The sequence below is a fragment of the Primulina eburnea genome, chromosome 10 (assembly GCF_022965805.1).
Source record: "Primulina eburnea isolate SZY01 chromosome 10, ASM2296580v1, whole genome shotgun sequence".
In the NCBI taxonomy this organism is placed as follows: Eukaryota; Viridiplantae; Streptophyta; class Magnoliopsida; order Lamiales; family Gesneriaceae; genus Primulina; species Primulina eburnea.
The window spans coordinates 2,385,038-2,407,872 of NC_133110.1; the positions used below are offsets into that span (position 1 = coordinate 2,385,038).

Below are 22,835 nucleotides of genomic sequence, written 5' to 3' on the forward strand. Positions count from 1 at the left end.
CTAATTCAAAATAAGACCCATTATTACAAAAGAATTGTGTCAATCGAGCCTACAATTATCTCAAGATTAGCGGTTTTCGAGTTTGAAGATTGTAAAAATGTGGCAGGCTCCCATACAGAAAAGGTGAAGATACTCTGCATATACAAAAGAAGGGGTCATCTACAACAACCCAATCCTAATCCCTCTTGGTAAGGAATGAGAAAAGGAAAATTCAAAACTATGCCCTGTAGCCACCGCAAAACTTTCACTTACCTTTCTATTTCCTCAAAATCTGATAAAACCCCAAGAACACAATGTACTATTCATCATCATCACCTAATGCAGCAAAAGAAAAAGGCCTAAATTTATAGCCATCACCATTGTAGAACTTGTTTTGAAACTCCACCCAATGAAGACGCAAAGCATGGAGGAAAGCACTAAGAGTCTCCATCATGAGTAGTATAAAAGCTGTTGCGAATGCAAAAACTGCCAGGCCCACCAAACGAATGATAATATTCTCGTACCTGCATTGATGTGCATGAATGAGAGTAAGATTTTAAGCTATAAGGAACGCTACTCAACGATTCTACAGCTTTATATCAGATCAAGCGAGCAACCTCTTGTATACAGAGAAAATAGTATTTGGTACGAGGATTCCACAATACTTTACATCATGTGACCTAAATATGACACTAAATATTTCAATTTCATCCAAAAGTCAAAAACAACACCGCGTTTTTAAAATCTGACCAGCAATTAGTATATTAGGGTTGCATCCCAAAATAATGCCCCTGATAAAAACAAATGTCCTCTACAGAACCCAGCATTTTACTTACCAGAGAATATGAAAAACAGTAATATCAATTATTGACAGGTGCAGCCATATGCAGAGCAAAGATCAAGAGGATGTTTTAGTCTACGACATACAAATCTCTGAAACCCTGGACATATTAATAGAAAAGGAAAAAGCTGGGTAAAAACGAAATAAGTTGATGCATTTCGTGTGCATTTCAAATTCATCTAGTAGCACATTGCAAGCATATGCAATCCGCCAGCCATGACGTTGGAGTGATCTTTGTTTTTTCTCTCAGTATTCTTCCTCAATAAGCTCATAACAGTAAGATACAATTGATCAAGGGAAAGATAACATTTTCGTACGAGTAGATATAAAATTGCTAATCTGCATTGGAAGAAAAGTAAAAAAATACTAATTGAAATCGTCACAAGCCAATCAACTGTTTCTTGCACACAATATAAGGATCCCATGTACTTTTGTTTGTGCATGACCATATTATGTTCTACACAGAAATGTGATGAGAAGATCATAAACACCGAAATTGATGTAATCCAACAAAACACAATCAGATTAAAATTTTAGCAACTCGGTCTTCGGACATATGCCTCATTTGCATTATAACATAAATAGAGGTTGGCTGTATCAGTACAAGTTAACAAAACATAAAAACAGCTGGAGTTGAAAATTATGCTAGGAGGGTTCATTCAGCATGTCTAAGAGTAAAAATTCTAACTCGAGTTAAATTCAAACCGAGGCAGAAAACATGAGGTGTGGTGTAAAGTAGCAGAAACTTACCCCCAAGCAAGAAGCAACACTTTCTCGTAGAAAACAGTTGACAATTCTGAATGGGCCAAACTGTAACAAAGAAGATAAAATCACAAGATGAACTGAGCCATGAATAAAAATGTCCAGAGCTGCATGTTAAAAAGTTTTCTAACCTCAGTGCCCATAGCCGGAGATATGATGCAGTATTAGAAACTGCACCAAGCACAAACTCAATAGAATGTATCATTTGGTGCACAAAGACCTCACTGAAGTTGAACTCCTCATGGCGTGGTTGCCTTGCAGAATCAGGTTCTTCATCAGTATGCATGTCAGAGGTTCCAAGAATACCATATGTCCGACCTTGAAACCTCTTAGATACACACATGAAAATGGCCTAGTTAATCAGTGGTTCTAAGGTTTCAAGATTACACAAACAATTATTTTGTTTCCTGCTACTGTTGTTACATCCTGACTCATAATGTCATACAGAGCAGTCACTGCTACTATGTTATTTAAAGGACAGTTCTAATATTGGATATACAAATTTATTTCTAATTACATATAATAAGAGATAAATTTCTTGTTGGGAAATTATTGACACTTATTTTCCAGATTTGATGGAAAAATAATAAGAGTGATTGAAAAAACATGCGGTTCCACTTTATTGACACAAAAGTAAGATGAAACAGTGGAATGAATTCTTCAATCAGTTTCTGAAACAGTTGCATAAATGGCAACCCACTGTTTCGACCCTAATTTCTATTCAACAATGACCTGAATTCGATAGTTATATGCCAAGATTAGTGGAACTTGAACACATGCATTGGTGCAATGTATCATGATGGAAAGAAGCTCAGAAAAGAACTTCAAACAAAGGAACTTTCAGTAATAAAATTACAAAGAGCTAAGGTTTTGGGGGGGAAATAAAGTACATGTACAACCACATAACTGTGTGAGCAGGACAAGAATCTTAAAATCTTATGACATCAGAAGTTCTAAATACCAAAAGAGAGTGCGTGTTTAGGAATTATAGAAAGCCAACAAAAATGTAACTGTTTCCAGGATGGATAACATGAAAGAAAGACAACTAAAACACTTCAAAGGAAAAAAAACAGCCATGGAAATAGACGGTACCTCAGTATGAAGCCTCCTTAAAATAAAAGGTTTGGGAAAGAGCATCCATGGCACAGCAATAATGGCTAGAAGTAGCAATATGACCTGAAAAGTTCATGCACGTGTTCACACATTCGAGCATGCAAGTATGACATCATAACCACCACAAAAATTAAACAAGGATTAATACCTGAAGTACTCCCTGACCCCTGAATAGCTGATTTTCTCCCAAATCTTCAAAAGGACTTAAGAACATGTATATCATTACGTGGTAAAGGTCCGCTTGAGAACCAGTACACCATTTGATTATGATGAGAAGAGAAAGATAACCAAAAAGGCTGTTTAGGAAGATCATTTGTGGTACAAACTGATACCTAAAAAGAAGAATAAATAAGTCCCAAAAGGAATGCTAAGATATTAAAAAGTATAAGAGAATAGAAAGATAACACACTTAATATCAAGGGAGTTGGAAAAGTAGCGTGCATTGAAATAACTTAGAATAATTCCCAGATTCATCTGTGCCACGCCAAACAAAATTGACATTTTCATCTTGAGAGAATTCAAAAAAGGCAGCTCGGAACGACTTCCACGCCAACTTGGATCCACGCCAAATGGATATGTATCTCGATATTTTACTAAACCAACTGAAGAAGCATCACTGTAGGTAGAGTAATAGAACAACAGTGTTAGAGCCACCATCCACAGAAGTAAACAGAAGAAGACAAATATTTTATCTGCAAATTCAAGCTTTCTGTCATCGAAGAACTATAAACATACTGCATCAATAACATCCTAGTAGTGATCCCAAAGACATAAAAACAGGAACTAAAGCATAATAATATCACCCGAATACAATAAATGCAGAACAAAACGTAGACGACAATGAAATTAAAAGGTGAGAATTCAAATGAGAAAGTATAAACATACCAGAGGGTATGGAAGAATCCCACCAAATAACATCATCGATTTAGATACAATCATAACCTACTTTAACTAGCCCAATCCTGATTTGCCGAATCAATTTCATGATGACAAACAATAAAACCTTCATGTTCATGCAAACTTAGCAACATAGCAAAAAAACTGTCTTGTCTATTATTTATTATAAAAGTGTGAGATTTCATTGTTTGTTTACTAAATTGCTCTGATTCCTTATCTTTGTTTTTTGGTATCACTATGGTCATTTTGTTATTTGCCTGTTTAAATTTGTCTTTTTATCTTTTTTTGTTTTGGTTGGGCGGTTTAATTCCCGTGTTACATTTCGAAGTTCAATCTTGGCAACACCACTCACTTTGGCAACATTAATTAAAACTTAATTTGAAATCATATTTTGACCCGGATGTTTTCGGGATGTCGCTAATAACCAATGAATGATAAATGTTTTTCTTGTATGGATCATATTTCAACGGAAACTTGATGAGTCGATCCACTTATATGTATTGCTTTTACTGCTATATCATATTTTTGTAATTTTGTCATTTGTCGGATATTTAACTTCGAATTTTCTTCTTTTTTCGTTTTTATTGAACGATTAATTTCATAATTACATTTCGAGTCTCGAGGTTCAATATTTTTATTATATATGTTGCTTTGGAGACTTGGAAGTTTTCCGACTTCGGTTATGTTTAAAAAAAACAGATTTAAATAATGAATAGTTTCAATTTAAAGCTTTAGAATTAAATAAATTTTTGTAGATAATGATCATTATATTCATTTTCATGTGAAAGTGTTGAGCTTTTTTTAGTTATATGAGTTAATATACTTCGATTTCACAAAACAATCAAAATAGACAAAATCATGTTAGTGTTAATCTAGTGTGTATTACTTTGATTGATCTATGTATAATTAATGTTTGTTCGTCAGTTTTTATTCAGCTACTTTTTATTTGTTGGTTACATAGATTTTTTATTAATAATGATATTTTAACTTTTTTCGTACAAAAATTGAATCGGGAAGTTGCATTCCTATGTATTAGATTTTGTCATATTGCTCATAAACAATAAATCTATCCCTAATATACATGTTTTCTTGTTATTTTAGTTTGGGTAGTTTATTAAAATATTCACGAATTCAATTTCTAATATTGTCCTTTAGATTCGAGTCAACTGAAATACAACATTAAAATTAAACATATTCAAGGTAAATTATTTATTACAATTTTTAATTTCCATAATTTTCTGATTATAATGATTTATATTATTCATTTCACAACATTTTTAATTAACACACTTAATTAACAGTAATTTTTTTTAAAATCATATTTTATTCATTCGGATAAAAAATTTATTTGGTTTTTTTATGCAAAATACATATTCTTATTATTCTTATGACGTAGATACTCAATAATGTTTTTTCCATTTATAATAATTTCATATGATGATTCAGGTAATTTGAATCAGTTTTTTGTGAATCAATACAGATTCCTCAACGAGATATTATATTGTTTTATATTTTTTTCCGAACAATTGAACTTTATATTACGTGTTCAAGATGGTGAGTAGTCCAACCATGGGGAAACTCTATCAAATATTTTTTATAAAATATTAGCCATAAATGCATGTTATGATGGTGAGTACTGGGAGTCGAAGAAACAAGCCACAGACCTCGGCTGTAACATTCAACCATGCCTAACAAACTTACTAGCGTTTTGCTTTCCCAAGGAAGCATAGTTGTCAAAGGCGAGCGCCTCTCGCCACCAGGAGCGGGCGTTGCGCATAGGTGCGCCGGAGATTGCTTTTTTGAAAAAAAAATTCAGTAACACTGTTTTTTTTTAATATTAACTTAAAATATAAAGGCCAACCCAACCTTAAACCCTAACAGTCCAGTTGACAAATTAAATATCAGAAGACGACAAGAGCATAAGTGTGCAGACTGCAACAAAATTACATAAGTGTGGATGATTGAAGAATTTTAATCATGTTACTTATTATTATGAACTTATTAATTATTTGTTGTTTTGTGTGACATTGTGACTTAATTATTTCATATTTTAATATATTATTCTAAGATAAATTTATTTTTTTAAAAAATAAAAAATGTGCGCCTTGCTTCGGTAAGGCGCGCGCCTCGCCTTGCGCCTCAGGCTCCTGAGCCCTTGTGCGCCTCGGTGCGCCTTGCACCCTTGACAACTATGCAAGGAAGTGTGTTTTTTGGTTGTTTTCCCCATTGTGCATCCTTAACGTTCTTTAGTTCTCCGTGTATTCTTTTTAAAAAAAAAAACTATTTTACCAATTTCCACTATTTTCTTCTTCATTTTGAACTTTTTAATTACCCACAAAGGAAGAATGAAGTAACATGTACATTTTTTCTACTCAATCTTATATATATATCTCAATGATCACATGTGTAATAATTTACATTACCTGCAAGTAGCATCTCTGCATCCATATGCAGAGTGGCCGAATATGTGAAACGGAACGGAAAAGAATTCATTGTATATCACGCCACAGTAAATTGAAAAAAGAGACATCAGAAGGAGAACATATCGACCACCAAATAGCATCTCCATGAAGCTGCCAAGTTTCTGATGGAACAAGCATTTTAATTAAGCAGCAGATTTCAAGCGGAAAAAGAAAAATGAAATGATATAAACATTGAGCAGATAGAACAATACGTTCATAAGCTTTTTCTATACAAGGAACAAACAGTATTGACAATGAACAAGTGTAAAGTGGAGTAACAGATTCCACAAAATACATGTTAAACTGAAGATTAGTGAACATGAACTCAATTCCAAAACATTGATGTTTGCACGCAATAACCATCACAAGGTCTAGCTAAAATATTTGATAGGTCAACACTTACGTCATTCATCTTTTCCTACTTTTGGCCAGGAACAATTGTGGCCTGTACTATTGCTGTATTGCATATTCACACGTGTCACAAAAGGAAGAAACATTCACATTATTAGTATTTGACAATACTCCAATAAAAATACTTTTAAGTTATTTTTCGAGATAGCTAAACCTATTAATCAAACACCACATATAAACTGAAATATGCAACCCTTCCATGAATAACAAATCCATTCTTCTCCACCAAATGGAAAATATGCTAGTTTCTTGACAAGATATAATTTACACACTTCGCATTAGCAGCACAAAAATATTTCATAAAACCTTCGTACCACCCACGAAACTGTTAGTTTTGATCCCTTGCATTGTATTGTTCCAGATATACAATTTGAGGTTTCACATTCATTAATTACTTTTCTGTTATCATAATCTTATAGGCCCAGGACCACTAGTGCATTCATCTTCAGACGATCCCTATCACAACATAATTCCTTCCCCAATGACTATAACAGAAACGTACTATGTTTTCACATATTCGTGACAAAACAATTATCTATTTTATGGAAAAGGTGATCTACTACATTAGATTCTCCAAGAAACATCGCATCAACATCAACCAAATTGTCACATTTGCACGAACCAGCTATTTCAGAACCAAATAAAATAGCTCGTTCTCCATCATCAATATAAACAAATTTCTGAAACAAGACAGAACGAAGGCAGGCCATTAAATTTTACGTTTATAAAAACCCAGAAATATAAAAATCACATAATGTAGAGATTTATTGAGCAGAAGACATAACCATTACCCCTAGAAAAAAATATACAGTCAAATTACCTGAGAACTAAGCTTCTTCTCACGAGCTTTGAGGAACAATGCTCCAAATAATAAACAAATACCATGACCCCAATCCCCAAACATCACTGCAAAAAGAAACGGAAATGTAACAATGGTATAAACTGCAGGATTTGCCTCCTTATATTTAGCAACCCTGCAAACCAAAATTTTTATCAGTGCCCGGTTCAACTATACAGCTAGACGCTTAAAAAACTCATAGGAATATATCCAAAATAAACATTCTTCCTAGAAAAAAAAATTACGAGGTTTGGCCATGAAACAATAGACAGAGGTCTAAAATTCATACTGCTGTCTCTTAGTTTAGATTACAAACATCATGCATATATATAGGTGAAATATATTGGGATATATATGATAAAAAATCACATCAAATTTACATTGTAATCTTAATAATATCAGTGTACATCCAAAAATGTCGATAAATGAAAGAACTTCGACCTCAGAGAGCAATACTAACTTTGTGTGAATATCATACCAACCCCTCAAATTTTCTTTTCTGTTAAATTAAGGGCCTTACTGAACCTCACTCAGAAGCAAATTAAATGGCTGGTACTAGAGCAAGTTAGAGACTCATCAAGTGTCAAAAGTTGAGAACACCTCCAAATCATGCAAACTAAAGTATTCGTTCAGTATTAGAAAATAACTATTGACCAAATGGATTATAACGGTAATATTTTATTTCCAAATTAAATGGGTTTTGCAGGTAAATTAATTTGTCCGCTAAACTAGGAATCTGTTGACTAGGGAGCACTATTCATTTAGACAAGTACCTTAGATTCCATACATTCAACATGGAAGTTAATAGATTAGGGAGAAGATTCTCCATGATATTTTGGATAAAAACATAAGTTTCCCCAGGATCTTAAACAAAGCTCGCATCCATTTCTGCTACTTTCTGTTAAATGAAGTCTCAGCAATGCATGAGCAATAAAATGGTGAAGAGCACCAAAAACAAGAGGCACAATTCATCGATAGATTTCTCATAAATTAAATACATTTCACCACTTGATACAAGGAAAAAAGTACTGCCTTACCCATACGCATCTACAATTTCTTGGTATGCATTTGTAAAATGATTGGTCCTAAAGTATGTCGGAGGCAACTCAATGGAGTCCATCACATGAAATATTATACCAACTTGCGAATTACTGTCAAATGTTGCACGTTGCAGAGCTTCCTGAATCTGCAATGCCATAGATTAACACTTTCCATTTGTATAATAAAGTAAATGGTAGTCACTCCACTTATATATCCAGAAATGCACAAATAAAACAGTTGTGCAGGTACCTTCGGTTTCGAAAAGATTGGACACCAACCCTCGCCAACTAGACACTTCTTTGTGACATCAAAATTCAGCATATTTAATGTGTCATACACAGACTTTTCCCGTCTAACCTAGAAAGAGGAGTTAAGGATAAGGACTTAGTCTCCAAAATTGGATGCCGATGATTCAGTTTGAAATTAGCAAAAAAAGTCAAAAACTAAATTACCATGTTCAACCACTTTGTAATGTGAAACCCAATGGAAGTAAGGGCCTTATGCTGATGACGCAGACTGGCCTCCAAAGTTGTTTCCAACTCAGCTAGGCGTGATAAAACCTAGAAAGGAGAAACTAATGCATGTCACTCAAATTCGAGAGTCACTAAAGTTTTGTAACACTGCAGTTGAACAGTAGAAGTGATCCTTTATGCTCATGTCAATTTGAGGGTAATGAATATGCAGTATGACAAAGACATAAGGTTTTCAAAATATTTAGGAAACGTGGCTTGATAAAACATATAAATTTCTAGGAAAATAGATTGAGAACTGTTTAATTGAGTCATTGTTTATTTTGTACTTAAGAGTGCACAAACTTGTAAATTAATAAGTACATGTTCTGGTAAAGGACACAGAATGTGCCACAATTACGAGTCATTCCAAATTATTACTATTGCCATTAGAATGGTAACACATACACAACATGGGCATTGGATGAAATAAAATTTCTTATTGCGATTACATTGTAATGCAGAGCAAAAATAGTTCTCATATCCCAATGAAAAAGAACATCAAAGTGATTTATTCAACAACATACTTCACGTGTTATTTGTCTCCGTTTGGTGGTGTCTTCTGGAACTGGATAGCAATTTGCACCAAATGCTTCACAAATTTTCAGGATTTTTGTTCTTGCCTGCTCGCCTGAGAAGAATACAACAAAAATTGTTTTCTGAACCTGCAGATGAAACAACTACAATTTTTCAGAATTTGTTTTGAACTACAAAGTTAAAGATGATCCAAAATTTAAAACTTAATTTTATATTACTTGTAAAATATCACTCTAGATAAAGATATATGGCAGTTGCTTAAGAGAAACATATTTGATGTGGAAAAATCATATTTTTTTTTATTCATTTCGAGAGAGAAAAAACTACTTCTCCTGAATATATTGCTACCACCCAAGAAAGTAAAAGCGATATTTTCCAGGAACATATCAAAGAATGGCAACAACCGTCTCATTTGATGAAGGATCAACGATTTGGTCATCAGCTGGTGCCTGATTGAAAAGCAAATTGCCCCTTGTTGTGCGAAATACCATCCTCTCAAATCTCATAACTTTAGATTTAGAGATAATTCCACTTATAAATCTGACACCAGATTGATTTGATGGTCCCGGTTGCGAATCCTGAATGTTAAAAAAACAACATGAGTATCATCTGCAATGATTCGAGAAGAAAAAAAGTTCAGTAACAAAAAATCATATTTCGCGTCACCTGCTCAAGCAGTGATGCCGTATCTGCATAATTAACATCTGTTTGCACATTTTCATCTAATTCTGTCTCTTGGGCATCAACTTGGCTTCCACTTGAGATAAGAAAGTTTCCGGACTGGATTTACCATGAAAACATATAAATGAGACAATTGGATGACATATAAGGTACAAAATGAATGTAGTATCCCGATGCCTAAATTGAGTAATTATTGGATTAATTATATTCTGCGAGTTCGGAAGGAACGAACCAGGATCGGACCGTCCGAAGAGGTTCGGATCGTCCGAAGTGGGTTCGGATGGACCGTTCGGTTCGGTGTCAGACCGAGTCTTGTCAACAGTAGACCGTGTCAGGGTTCGGATCGTCCGAAGAGGTTCGGATCGTCCGAAGACAGGTGGCTGGACACGTGGAAGACATGCAGAGTTCGGAACGTCCGAAGTGGATCGGATCGTCCGAAGTGCACAGGATCGGATCTTCCGAAGTGGATCGGATCGTCCGATCGTCGTCTATAAATAGAGGCGCGAGGCTTCACTTTTCAATTACCAATTCCGAGAGTTCCAGAGCATTTTAGTCGTTTCTGATGGGTTTCTAGCTTTTCCCGAGGTTCGGGCACTAGCAGGGAGCTACTGGCTTTGTAGCGGAGCTGTGCTCTAGTTGGGAGCTAGCGGCATCAGTGGGCTGACTACGGACGCAGGTATGGTTCTGGGTTCCCTTGAGATTTGGGAGTATCTATTAGTCTAGTTAAGGCTTTTAGATGTGGTTTAGTGATATGGTATCACTTGGGTTGTAGGCTTGATTCTAGGGCTGATTGCTAGGATCTACTGGTTTGAGGTACGGAAGTACTATCCGAGATATCCTGGTTGAGTATGCTTTACTATGTGTTGCATGTTTATGTGTTGCATTATTATCTGACATATGATGCATGGTTTATTATGCGGCATTTGCATAATCATGTTGGGCCTGTTTATCTTTTGAGATAGCCTGTTCAGAGGGTGCTCAGCCCTCGGTTGTTGTGGATGGTTGGACCCCGTTGGCCGACGGTGGTCAGGATACCGGTATATCCACAGGTTTATGGTATGGGAGCCACCTCCTGGTGCGACGGCGCAGAGTGCTACATACCTTGACGTCATTTGCCTGAGCAGTTTTTCGTTATACCCAGACCCTGGTATCCAGTACATTTTGCATACATGCATGTCATAGTCTTGTATACTCATTCTTTCGGTACTGAGCGTTTTATGCTCACGTCCTCGGTTTATCTCTGTTTTGGACACCCTATTCGATGGGGCAGGTCTCAGGTTGGACGGTCCAGGAGGGAGAGGACAGGGAGCTAGCAGGGGTTGACCTGTAGTTGCTGGTATTTTATTCTTGGGATTTAGTTTGATTTGGTTGTTTTAGTATTCGTACTTACTGATTCGATCGGGCTGTATATGTTGTTTTTCCGCTGTTTATCTGATTCAGTTTTATTAAGTTAATTGCATGCTTAAGTTCTGATTAGTAGGTGATTCTGGAACGGGTCACTACATTTATGGTATCAGAGCATGCATTAAGATTTTGGGATTTAGAACTGTTCTTTTGGGTCTAATCTCTGGTGACTTTTTGTAGAGATGTCTGGTTTTGACGACGATGCTAGTAGTCATGGCAGCGTGGGACGCTGGGGAGACCGCGACGATCGGGAGCGTCGTCGAGAGCATCGGGAACGTCGTCCACACCGACGAGATGAGCCTCGGAGTTTCAGTATGCATAGGTTCTTGCAGATGGGGCCGAAACCTCTTTCGGGCGGCGAGACTCCGGATGTTGCGGAGAACTGGCTTGAGAGGATGGAGAGCTGTTTCAAGTCTTTCCAGTGCTCGGCGGAGCAGCAGATGGATACCCTTGATTTCTTGCTGGAGGGCGGTGCACGTAAGTGGTGGAGGTCTACCTCTGCACCGATAGTTCAGCGACAGGGCCGAGTTCTTTGGGCCGATTTCCGAGCTGCTTTCATGCTGCTTTACTTTCCGCCAGCTCTTCTGCAGACCAAGGCGATTGAGTTGATCAATCTGAAGCAGGGGAGTTTGTCTGTTGATGAGTATCAGCAGAAGTTCTTTGAGTTGCTCCCATATGTTCCGCACGTCAGTGACAATGCGGTGGCCAAGTATAATCATTTTCTTCAGGGCCTCAATCAGGAGATTTATGATCGGGTCGTGGTCTGTGATGATCCGACGTCGTATGAGGGCCTTGTGAACCGTTGTCGCCAGGCAGAGGGCAGTTTGCTGAGGGGTCGAGCCATGCAGTCTGCTCGTCCTACTAGTTCTTTGGGTCCCCGTGCCCAATCATTTAAGAAGGCTGGATCTACTTCTTCTTCCTCTGGATCTGGAGGAGTTCACCATTTTGGGAAGAAGAAGGGCCCGTGTCAGCATTGCGGGAAGGACCATCCGACAGAGCGTTGTCGCAGAGTTGCGGGTGCTTGTTTCAGGTGCGGTGAGATGGGCCACATGAAGAGAGATTGTCCACAGATGGGTGGAGGATCAGGATCTGGTTCTCAGGCTTCAGTTCATCAGAGGCCACAGCAGGGACAGTCTACTCAGGGCTCTAACCTCCGACCGCGTACTCAAGGGCAGGTCTTTGCTCTTAACCAGGATCAGGCTGCTGAGGAGAACGAGAGAGTTATTGCAGGTATTTGTAATTTATGTGGATTACCTGCTTACGTTCTCATTGATACTGGTGCATCGCATTCATTTATATCTGCGAGGTTTGCTAAGCGTCATGCTTTACCTTTCACTTCTTTGGACATTGTGGTATCTGTTTCCACACCGATGGGTCATTCGGTGTTAGCTAAACGTCTAGTGATGGGTTGTCCTCTAGAGTTTGAGGGTAATATCTTAACTGCTAATTTGATGATTCTTGCGATGGAGGATTTTGATTGCATTCTGGGAATAGATGTGCTGACTGTGTATAGAGCTACTGTGGACTGTTACCAGAAGTTCGTGCAGTTTCGTCCAGTGGAGGGCGACAGTTGGTTTTTCTATGGAGAGGGAGCGCGACCCCCGATGCCTGTGGTTTCTGCTCTGAAAGCCTGTCGTGCTTTAGAGTCGGGCGGGGAAGGCTACCTTATCTATGCTATTGATTCGTCCGCAGACAGTGTCGGGGTCAGTGACATTCCAGTGGTTTGCGATTTTCCGGATGTTTTTCCCGAGGAGATTCCTGGTTTTCCTCCAGTTCGGGAAGTGGATTTCAGCATTGATTTAGTGCCAGGCACGGCACCAATCTCCAGAGCTCCTTATCGTTTAGCTCCATCAGAGATGCAAGAATTGAAACAGCAGTTGCAGGATCTTCTTGACAAGGGGTATATTCGACCCAGTGTGTCCCCGTGGGGAGCACCAGTTCTTTTAGTCAAAAAGAAGGATGGTTCTATGCGGCTCTGCATAGATTATCGGCAGTTGAATCGTGCTACGATAAAGAATAAGTATCCGTTGCCACGGATTGATGATTTATTTGATCAACTGCAAGGTACCTCTGTGTATTCCAAGATCGATTTAAGGTCTGGTTATCATCAACTTCGAGTTCATCAGGGAGATATATCAAAGACTGCATTCAGGACCCGGTATGGGCATTATGAGTTTCTGGTTATGCCTTTTGGGGTGACGAATGCACCAGCAGTTTTTATGGATCTGATGAATCGGGTATTTCGAGACTTCTTGGATAAATTTGTTGTGGTGTTCATAGATGATATCTTAATCTATTCGCGTGATCAGCGAGAACACGTACAACACTTGAGAATTATTTTACAGATACTTCGCGAGAATCAGCTTTATGCGAAGTTGAGTAAATGCGAGTTTTGGATTGACAGGGTTGTATTCCTTGGTCATGTTATTTCTAGCGAGGGAGTTTCAGTTGACCCGAGCAAGGTGGAGGCGGTATTGAACTGGTCGCGTCCGACGACAGTAGCCGAGATCCGCAGTTTTCTGGGATTGGCTGGGTATTATCGCCGCTTCATTGTCAACTTCTCTCAGATTGCTAAGCCACTTACTCAGCTCACTCGGAAAGATGTTTCATTTGAGTGGACATCAGAGTGCGAAGAGAGTTTCTTGGAGCTTCGCAGACGGTTGACATCTGCGCCTGTTTTGGCCTTACCGGCTGGATCTGGTGGTTTTAGTGTTTACACCGACGCCTCTTTGCAGGGTCTAGGGTGTGTTTTGATGCAGAATGAGCATGTGATTGCTTATGCGTCGAGGCAGTTGAAGCCTCATGAGGAGAACTATCCTGTTCATGATCTGGAATTAGCAGCGATCGTTTTTGCTTTGAAAATCTGGCGCCATTATCTGTATGGTGAGCGATTTGATATTTTCACCGATCATAAGAGTTTGAAGTATCTGTTCACTCAGGCAGAGTTGAACATGCGTCAGCGTCGCTGGATGGATCTACTCAAGGATTATGATTGTGAGATCAAGTATCATCCAGGATCTGCGAATCTCACGGCTGATGCTCTTAGTCGCAAGGTGAGATTGTCTGCTCTTCAGACTTGTGCTGTATCTGGGATTATTCAGGATTTCTGTTCGATGGGATTCAATTATAAGCATCGGAAGGGATCAGAGAGTATCCGTGTGGCTACTATTTTGTCTGAACCAGTGTTGTACTCTCGGATTAGAGATGCTCAGATGTCTGATTCTAAGGTTCAGAAATTAGCTCGGTTGGCTGATGGAGATAATACTTCTGGTTTCCACTATCAGTCTCAGGGTCTTTTGTGCTTATCTGGTCGTGTTGTTGTACCGGAGGATGACACTTTGAGGGAGGAGATTTTGTCCCAGGCTCATCGTAGCAAGTTGAGTGTTCATCCGGGGAGCAACAAGATGTATAAAGATTTAAGGACTCGATTTTGGTGGAAAGGTATGAAACGCAATGTTTATCAGTATGTCTCCAAGTGCCTGGTCTGTCAGCAGGTAAAGGCTGAGTATCGACGACCTGGAGGTTTGTTGCAGAATCTTCCTATTCCGGAGTGGAAGTGGGAGCATATCACGATGGACTTCGTGACTCACTTGCCTATGTCTGTGGGGAATAGAGATGCTATCTGGGTGGTAGTAGATCGGCTTACCAAGTCTGCCCATTTTCTTCCGTATAACAGAGATTTCACTTTCGATCGGATGGCACGGTTGTACATTCAGGAGATTGTACGGTTTCATGGTGTGCCTGTGAGTATCGTTAGTGACAGAGATCCTCGATTTACGTCTAGATTTTGGGGTAGCTTTCAGCAAGCTTTGGGCACTACTTTGAGTTTGAGTACTGCGTATCACCCAGAGACTGACGGACAGTCAGAGAGGACTATTCGTACGCTTGAGGATATGTTGAGGTCTTGTGTGATGGATTTCGGGCCAGCTTGGCAGGATCATTTGCCACTGATAGAGTTTGCATACAACAACAGCTTTCATAGGAGTATTGGTATGTCTCCGTTTGAAGCGTTGTATGGTCGACGTTGTCGTACTCCTCTGTTCTGGGAGGAAGTCGGAGAACGACAGGTCGAGGGTCCAGAATTGATTCAGCAGGCCAAGGATAAAGTTCTTGTGATCAAGCAGCGGATTAAGACTGCTCAGGATCGACAAGCGAGTTATGCGAACACCAAGCGCAGGCCTCTTCATTTTGATGCAGGCGAGAAAGTGTTTCTCAAGGTATCACCTTTTCGGAGGATTCTGAGATTTGGACTCAAGGGTAAGCTATCTCCGAGATTCATTGGTCCTTTTGAGATCTTGGAATGTGTGGGAGATTTGGCCTACAGATTAGCCTTGCCACCGTATCTGTCTAGTGTTCACAATGTGTTTCATGTGTCCTTGTTGAGACGATACGTAGCGGATGAGTCCCATGTTTTGCATCCGACAGAAGTTCAGTTGAATCCGGATTTGTCTTTTGTAGAAAGACCGGTTTCGATCTTAGACCGGAAGGATAAGGTACTGCGGAATAAGACTATTCCTCTTGTCTTAGTGCAGTGGCAGCGCCGAGGTACTGAAGAAGCTACTTGGGAACTAGAGAGTCGCATGCGGTCAGAGCATCCTGAGTTGTTCTAGTTGTAGCATTTTCAGTTATGATTGTAATTTCAGTTGGGCTTTCAATTTGTAATTCATTCTTGAGATGAATGTATTGATTGTTCAGAATTGTTATTCTTCAGACTCGATTTCGCAGACGAAATCCTTTTTAGAGGGGGAGAATGTAGTATCCCGATGCCTAAATTGAGTAATTATTGGATTAATTATATTCTGCGAGTTCGGAAGGAACGAACCAGGATCGGACCGTCCGAAGAGGTTCGGATCGTCCGAAGTGGGTTCGGATGGACCGTTCGGTTCGGTGTCAGACCGAGTCTTGTCAACAGTAGACCGTGTCAGGGTTCGGATCGTCCGAAGAGGTTCGGATCGTCCGAAGACAGGTGGCTGGACACGTGGAAGACATGCAGAGTTCGGAACGTCCGAAGTGGATCGGATCGTCCGAAGTGCACAGGATCGGATCTTCCGAAGTGGATCGGATCGTCCGATCGTCGTCTATAAATAGAGGCGCGAGGCTTCACTTTTCAATTACCAATTCCGAGAGTTCCAGAGCGTTTTAGTCGTTTCTGATGGGTTTCTAGCTTTTCCCGAGGTTCGGGCACTAGCAGGGAGCTACTGGCTTTGTAGCGGAGCTGTGCTCTAGTTGGGAGCTAGCGGCATCAGTGGGCTGACTACGGACGCAGGTATGGTTCTGGGTTCCCTTGAGATTTGGGAGTATCTATTAGTCTAGTTAAGGCTTTTAGATGTGGTTTAGTGATATGGTATCACTTGGGTTGTAGGCTTGATTCTAGGGTTGATTGCTAGGATCTACTGGTTTGAGGTACGGAAGTACTATCCGAGATATCCTGGTTGAGTATGCTTTACTATGTGTTGCATGTTTATGTGTTGCATTATTATCTGACATATGATGCATGGTTTATTATGCGGCATTTGCATAATCATGTTGGGCCTGTTTATCTTTTGAGATAGCCTGTTCAGAGGGTGCTCAGCCCTCGGTTGTTGTGGATGGTTGGACCCCGTTGGCCGACGGTGGTCAGGATACCGGTATATCCACAGGTTTATGGTATGGGAGCCACCTCCTGGTGCGACGGCGCAGAGTGCTACATACCTTGACGTCATTTGCCTGAGCAGTTTTTCGTTATACCCAGACCCTGGTATCCAGTACATTTTGCATACATGCATGTCATAGTCTTGTATACTCATTCTTTCGGTACTGAGCGTTTTATGCTCACGTCCTCGGTTTATCTCTGTTTTGGACACCCTATTCGATGGGGCAGGTCTCAGGTTGGACGGTCCAGGAGGGAGAGGACAGGGAGCTAGCAGGGGTTGACCTGTAGTTGCTGGTATTTTATTCTTGGGATTTAGTTTGATTTGGTTGTTTTAGTATTCGTACTTACTGATTCGATCGGGCTGTATATGTTGTTTTTCCGCTGTTTATCTGATTCAGTTTTATTAAGTTAATTGCATGCTTAAGTTCTGATTAGTAGGTGATTCTGGAACGGGTCACTACAATGAACGTGGCACATTTTCACTTTCAAATATAGTTCAAGATCTGGTAAAAGACCAGGACAAGTCTAGGAGAACATAAATGGGAAATTCTGATGCGTCCTATATTCTTAAATTTGTCCCCATTCCTGTTCTGTCAAAGCATCTTATGCACATACTATGATCATATCACGCTTCATCTAAAAAAAGAGCATATATGATTCACCTCCAGAGATTCCAGAATGCAGTAATATAAGATACAATGTAATACAGTCCAAAGGCTGAAAAAAAGAAAATAAAACTTTTCAACCAAAAATAAAGGAATAACGAGAATGCTCCAATAAATAATTTAACAGAACTGTCAAATGAATATTGGGCCTTTTCTTTGACGAAAAATACTAAAAGCACAACCACGCAACACCCAGGATAATAAACATAATGCCTTCTTCTTTTCTTCTCCAGCTCGTGCTTTATGTCCCTGTTTATATAAACTCTTTTCTCACTTATTGAACAAATATTTGCCTATTTAATAATTTTTTTCATTATTTGTGTGAGAACTGTGGATTGTCAAAATTTAAGGAAAATCACGGCATTGTCTGGTTTAACTTCTGGATTTTCTCATATATGTTCTCTAGAATGCATTCATTGTATTATAAAATGTGACACATCTGGTTTTGTTTACTGAAGAAGACATTTATTTTACAACAAAATCCAATTCATTTCATGTGATGATGTAATTTACATATGGTTTTGTTTTCTGAAAGCATTTCTTTATCATGGATATGATGCCATTCACGCGAAAAAATGAGTTGGGTTAGGGTTATAATATATACATTTAATTTTTACATAGCGTGTGAGGAATTAAAAAATATAAGTTGTCTATAGTATAAGATAATAGTGTTTTTTAGAACAAAATAGTTATGTTTTTGACCACTAAGAAGTAAGAAATAAAAAAATAATAGTTTGTCCATGTACCTTCTGCAATACCATCCTGAACTCAAGCAGCTCGTTGTATGTTTGCTGCAGTTTCTCTGTATTGGAATTCATCTCAATTAACTCATGTTCATGCTCTGCAAGTTGAATCTAAAATAAAAGGAGAGACAAGATAGTTCAAAATAAACTCAAATTAAAAAGAAGGAATGATATTTCCAGAATAGAAATATTATCAGATAAACATGAAAGTCAAACAGAAATATTAAGACCTCTAGTTCTTCTAACTCAATATCAGGTTGGGAAGCTGGATGGGGAGATGGCAACAAACCAGCTTTATGAATCTGATCTTTGAAAAAACGCAACTTACGGGACATCTCAGCGCATCTTTTAACCTGTGGACAAAATAACAAAAATAGAATCTATATAGCCAAACTTACTGTAAAAAAAGATAATCACTTCTGCATGAACTTAGAAAATCACTGGCACAGAACTCATGAAATATGGGTTCTCAACTTGTCATATATAAAAGAGTGGGTAAGCCCATTTTCAATCCGACAGAACTTTGACTCATCAACTCTCAAAACTCTTCTTAAAACGTGTCATAAGGATTCTGACAGACTCAAATGAAAGTAAGTGTATAATTTTCAAGACTTTGTGCTGCTTCTCTAACAAATCAAATATCGAATCAGCAATTTCATAACACAATCTCTGGGAAATTCTAGTATCTTACTGCAAACAACTTGTTTCAGAGAGATCACAACTGAAAGTCTGTAAATACAGTGAAAAGTTGCATTAAGCAGCATATTTGAGCACGTGGATCAATAAACAACTTATACACACAACGTGCAAAAGATCATACACTAGTTTCTACAATCATAATTGTCGTACGTATTAAATACCATCAGTTGACTGTATCCAGATGTAACCCCTTGTCCCAAAAAGTAAATCGTAAACAGAACTAGAAATATTGCTTAAAAAGAATTTTATAGAGTTGATTACTACACAGCTGTCCTTCGGAACTCGTAACATATGTAGACTGGGCTATAAATGATCAGGTAGCTGGAAAAAACTAAGTTAAAAGTGAGTGTAGCTATTTGAATTGCATTTTGAGCTGGTGTGTAATTAAGGAACAAGAAAGATTGATTTCAGATTTTATCCCGAAACAAAACAAAAGTTTTGAAATAGTAAAATATATACTTGATGCTAATATAATCTGCAGTATATAGCATTTAAAGAACAAGTACCTGAATCACAAATGTCCTCTGGAAGGGGCTCCTATCATCATTTAACTGCCAGTCAGATTAATACCACTGAGTGCGTTGGATAAATATTAGTCAAACACAGGAAAAAATTATATGCCGTACGGCTAGAATATATATCTATCAGATGATTAAAAGTTACCAAATTTACCAGAATGTCCATAAAATTGCACCCAAAAACATTCTTACGTCCATGCACCATAAAGATATTGGTGTAAAATGTAAATAAATCAAATAGCATTCAAAAGGCTTCTTTCTTAAAAATCCTATAAAATGCTACTAATCACTGAAGAACAGATCAAGTGGCATTAAAATGGAAATAATAGAACCATTGAATTTTTTTTAAAAAATAATTTCGAACTAAAAAAAAAAGACCAAGGCATCTCATTTTAGGACTTGGTTGTTTATATCAGTTCCTTAGATCCTCTTGTATAGGATGTTTTGCTGCATTTTGATGTAATAACCTTGGTACATGATGTATGACCTGAGTATGCCCGGTGTACTTTTGTAACCAGAATCCTTTTGATATATAACTTCACATTTACTGATTGAAAAAAAAGACCAAGGCAGGTTTTTAAGCCCTCAAATTAGAGCAATTGTTCGACCACAACTATTTTTATTTGCACTTATCCTAACACATACAGTACTTAAAAGAAAAATGCAAATAGCATAAGGCATTTAATCATAAGATTTTGATTATACTGAAGAGCCAATCCTAATTGAATTGCGATTTTCTCCTCCTTTTTATGGCAGTTCCCATTCACATGGCGATGTGTTAGTACTGTTGTGGCAGCAACCATCAGATACTCCCCACTTGTCTGGAGAAACCGGTGGAATTTGTTCCACATAGAGTATCACTCGCAGCGGAGCATAGCCTTTTTAACCATTATTTATGAGTCAAAGACAAACACTGTTCCTATTCTTCTCATCGTATTTCATTGAAACCTCATCACTGAAATATACGTGTTACTTTTTTCAGGTAGCTACTTCAGAGAAAATTATAAATATTATTATTCCATACAAGGCATTCTAGCACAAAAATCCTCAAAGATAGAAATAGTGTATTTTTTCCTTTTCCTGGCCCTCGTTTTAATGTCAAGGATAAGCACTAACACTCGAACAATTTTGACACACACAGTCCCTATTCTTCTCATCGCATTTCATTGAAACCCCATCACTGAAATATAAGTGTTACTTTTTTCAGGTAGCTACTTCAGAGAAAATTATAATATTATTATTCCACACAAGGCATTCTAGCACAAAAATCCTCAAAGATAGAATTAGTGTATTTTTTCCTTTTCTTGGCCCTCGTTTTAATATCAAGGATAAGCAAAAACACTCGAACAATGCAAGTGTGTAAAACTGCCGTATACATTTAAGGACCTCGATAATGGTTCCTAGGTTGAAATCAACTGGGGTGACATTAGTTGCAAAATCGGACCAACATAGCAAAGTTGGCTTAAATCGAGGAAAGACGTTTAATTTGAAGATAATATTCATATGTTCTTTACATTAAGTAAGAAAAAAATGTCATTTGAAATTAAATCAACTTAAATTTACAAACTGAAAGTTTTGATCCATAGTCTGCTTTTCTTTCACTAAAATATCTTTTAGGAAAATCTATGTTTTAATCGTTTCTGAAGGTGGAAGCTACACTAAATCATCAATTGAGAGTTTAAATGTTATCACTTGCAGCCAGAAGATAAAAGTGAGAGACCAACATCACCACGCAAACATGCCATTCGATCAACTAACAATGCAATACCACTTTCATGACAATAAGATCCATAATAACGACAGCCTGACAACTGCCACTGATCTACGGAATGAAGCATAAAAATAATCAGTTTCCCACTCATATCGACAATCACCAGAAAATATGAAACTCTTTTAGAACTCAACTTGAGCCCGACAAAGAATTGAATCAGAACCCGAAATAATAACAAGAACGTAAATAGTTTAACTGACAAATCTCAACCAAAATTTACGTTAAAAAAATTCACACGCATGAATGGAAAGAAAGAGATCTAAACGTACATCTCGGAATTGGAGGAGACCGAGTTGACCAAGATAAGAGACAGCCCGGTGCGCCGACTCGACGGGTATAATGAGTTGCACGTACGTCATTTCTTCAGACCGCATCAGATCCATGGTTGGCAAATTATCTATGTACTCCATTTTACATCAACCGCCAAGACACGCCCTTACAAGATTGATCGGATCACAATCAGACACTTTCCCCAACTCTACAGATCTGAATTCGATCAAATTAATGAGACTCGGCGGCCGGGTTCGTTAAAGATAAAAGCTTTGCTGCGTGTTTAATGGCTTCGAGTGTGTGTGTAAGGGCATATATTTTTGCTGCAACTATGCAGCGGCCGCAGCGACGGTGGTGGCGGCAACTGCCACGGAAGAATCTAGTGTCGTTTTTCTGTGCTTTTGTCCGGAAACGAGTGAAATGGAAGCCGAACTGGAAATCACGATGGATTTATTGCATTAATTTTGTATATCTTCAGGCTTTTTCAGTTGACATATACGCGATTGACTGGATGGAGTTAATATCCATTTCGGTATCTAATTAATGTTTCATTATTTTTATAAATATCAATTTGGTTTAAAAAATTAATACAAATAAAAACTGAACTTGAATATTAACTTTTTTAAATGAATGCTTTTCAGATTTTGTAATTACATTTATGTATTTTATTATGCATAGAGGATACATATTGTGCATAACAACTAGTATATATAATAATGTTTCAACACTATTTTGTAATTATATTTATTTATTTTATTATGCATAGACGATACATATTGTGCATAACAACTAGTATATATAATGACATGCTGAATAGACGAGTCACTATAAAATGCATAGACGATACATATTGTGCATAACAACTAGTATGTATAATGACAGGCTGAATAGACGAGTCACTAAATCCCATGACCCGTTTTGGATCCGCTTGATTAGATCCAATCCGTCCCAAACATGGAACTTTTTTTTATACAAGATCAAGTTTAAATTCAACTCATTGTCATTTCTAATATCACTCGACCAATTCCGACCTGTCCGTCAAACATTTCGAGTGGTAATATA

The 22,835-nt window shown here is 38.1% G+C and overlaps 1 protein-coding gene across 5 annotated transcripts; it reads right to left on the reverse strand.

The window, feature by feature from the left end:
• Positions 1-117: 117 nt before the first annotated feature.
• On the reverse strand, positions 118-22,288 carry LOC140842439 (V-type proton ATPase subunit a1-like). Of its 5 annotated transcripts, none has more exons than XM_073210355.1 (19): positions 21,773-21,911; positions 20,438-20,687; positions 19,721-19,765; positions 18,746-18,868; positions 18,519-18,613; positions 10,057-10,170; positions 9,795-9,968; positions 9,381-9,518; positions 8,797-8,904; positions 8,594-8,701; positions 8,341-8,489; positions 7,286-7,439; positions 6,016-6,176; positions 3,105-3,311; positions 2,844-3,027; positions 2,675-2,758; positions 1,714-1,910; positions 1,571-1,630; positions 118-503 (listed from the first exon to the last, which is right to left on the reverse strand). In XM_073210355.1, exons 5-19 carry the CDS (start codon positions 18,588-18,590, stop codon positions 299-301), a joined length of 2,115 nt encoding a protein of 704 aa, XP_073066456.1. In that variant the 5' UTR covers positions 18,591-18,613; positions 18,746-18,868; positions 19,721-19,765; positions 20,438-20,687; positions 21,773-21,911; the 3' UTR covers positions 118-298. The 5 variants fall into 5 exon arrangements, 4 of the variants coding, with proteins under 4 accessions (XP_073066456.1, XP_073066454.1, XP_073066453.1 ...); XM_073210353.1 differs by having other exon boundaries at positions 18,519-18,626; XM_073210352.1 differs by lacking the exon at positions 20,438-20,687 and having other exon boundaries at positions 18,519-18,626; positions 21,773-22,288.
• Positions 22,289-22,835: the final 547 nt, after the last annotated feature.

Coding starts and splice junctions, on each gene's coding strand:
- LOC140842439 (XM_073210352.1), bottom strand. CDS start 21,913: ATGGAGTACATAGATAATTTGCCAACCATGGATCTGATGCGGTCTGAA. Junction 10,171..18,518: donor TCAGGATGGTATTGCAGAAG/GTACATGGACAA, acceptor TGGTAAATCCAG/TCCGGAAACTTTCTTATCTC. Junction 9,969..10,056: donor CGGCATCACTGCTTGAGCAG/GTGACGCGAAAT, acceptor TTTAACATTCAG/GATTCGCAACCGGGACCATC.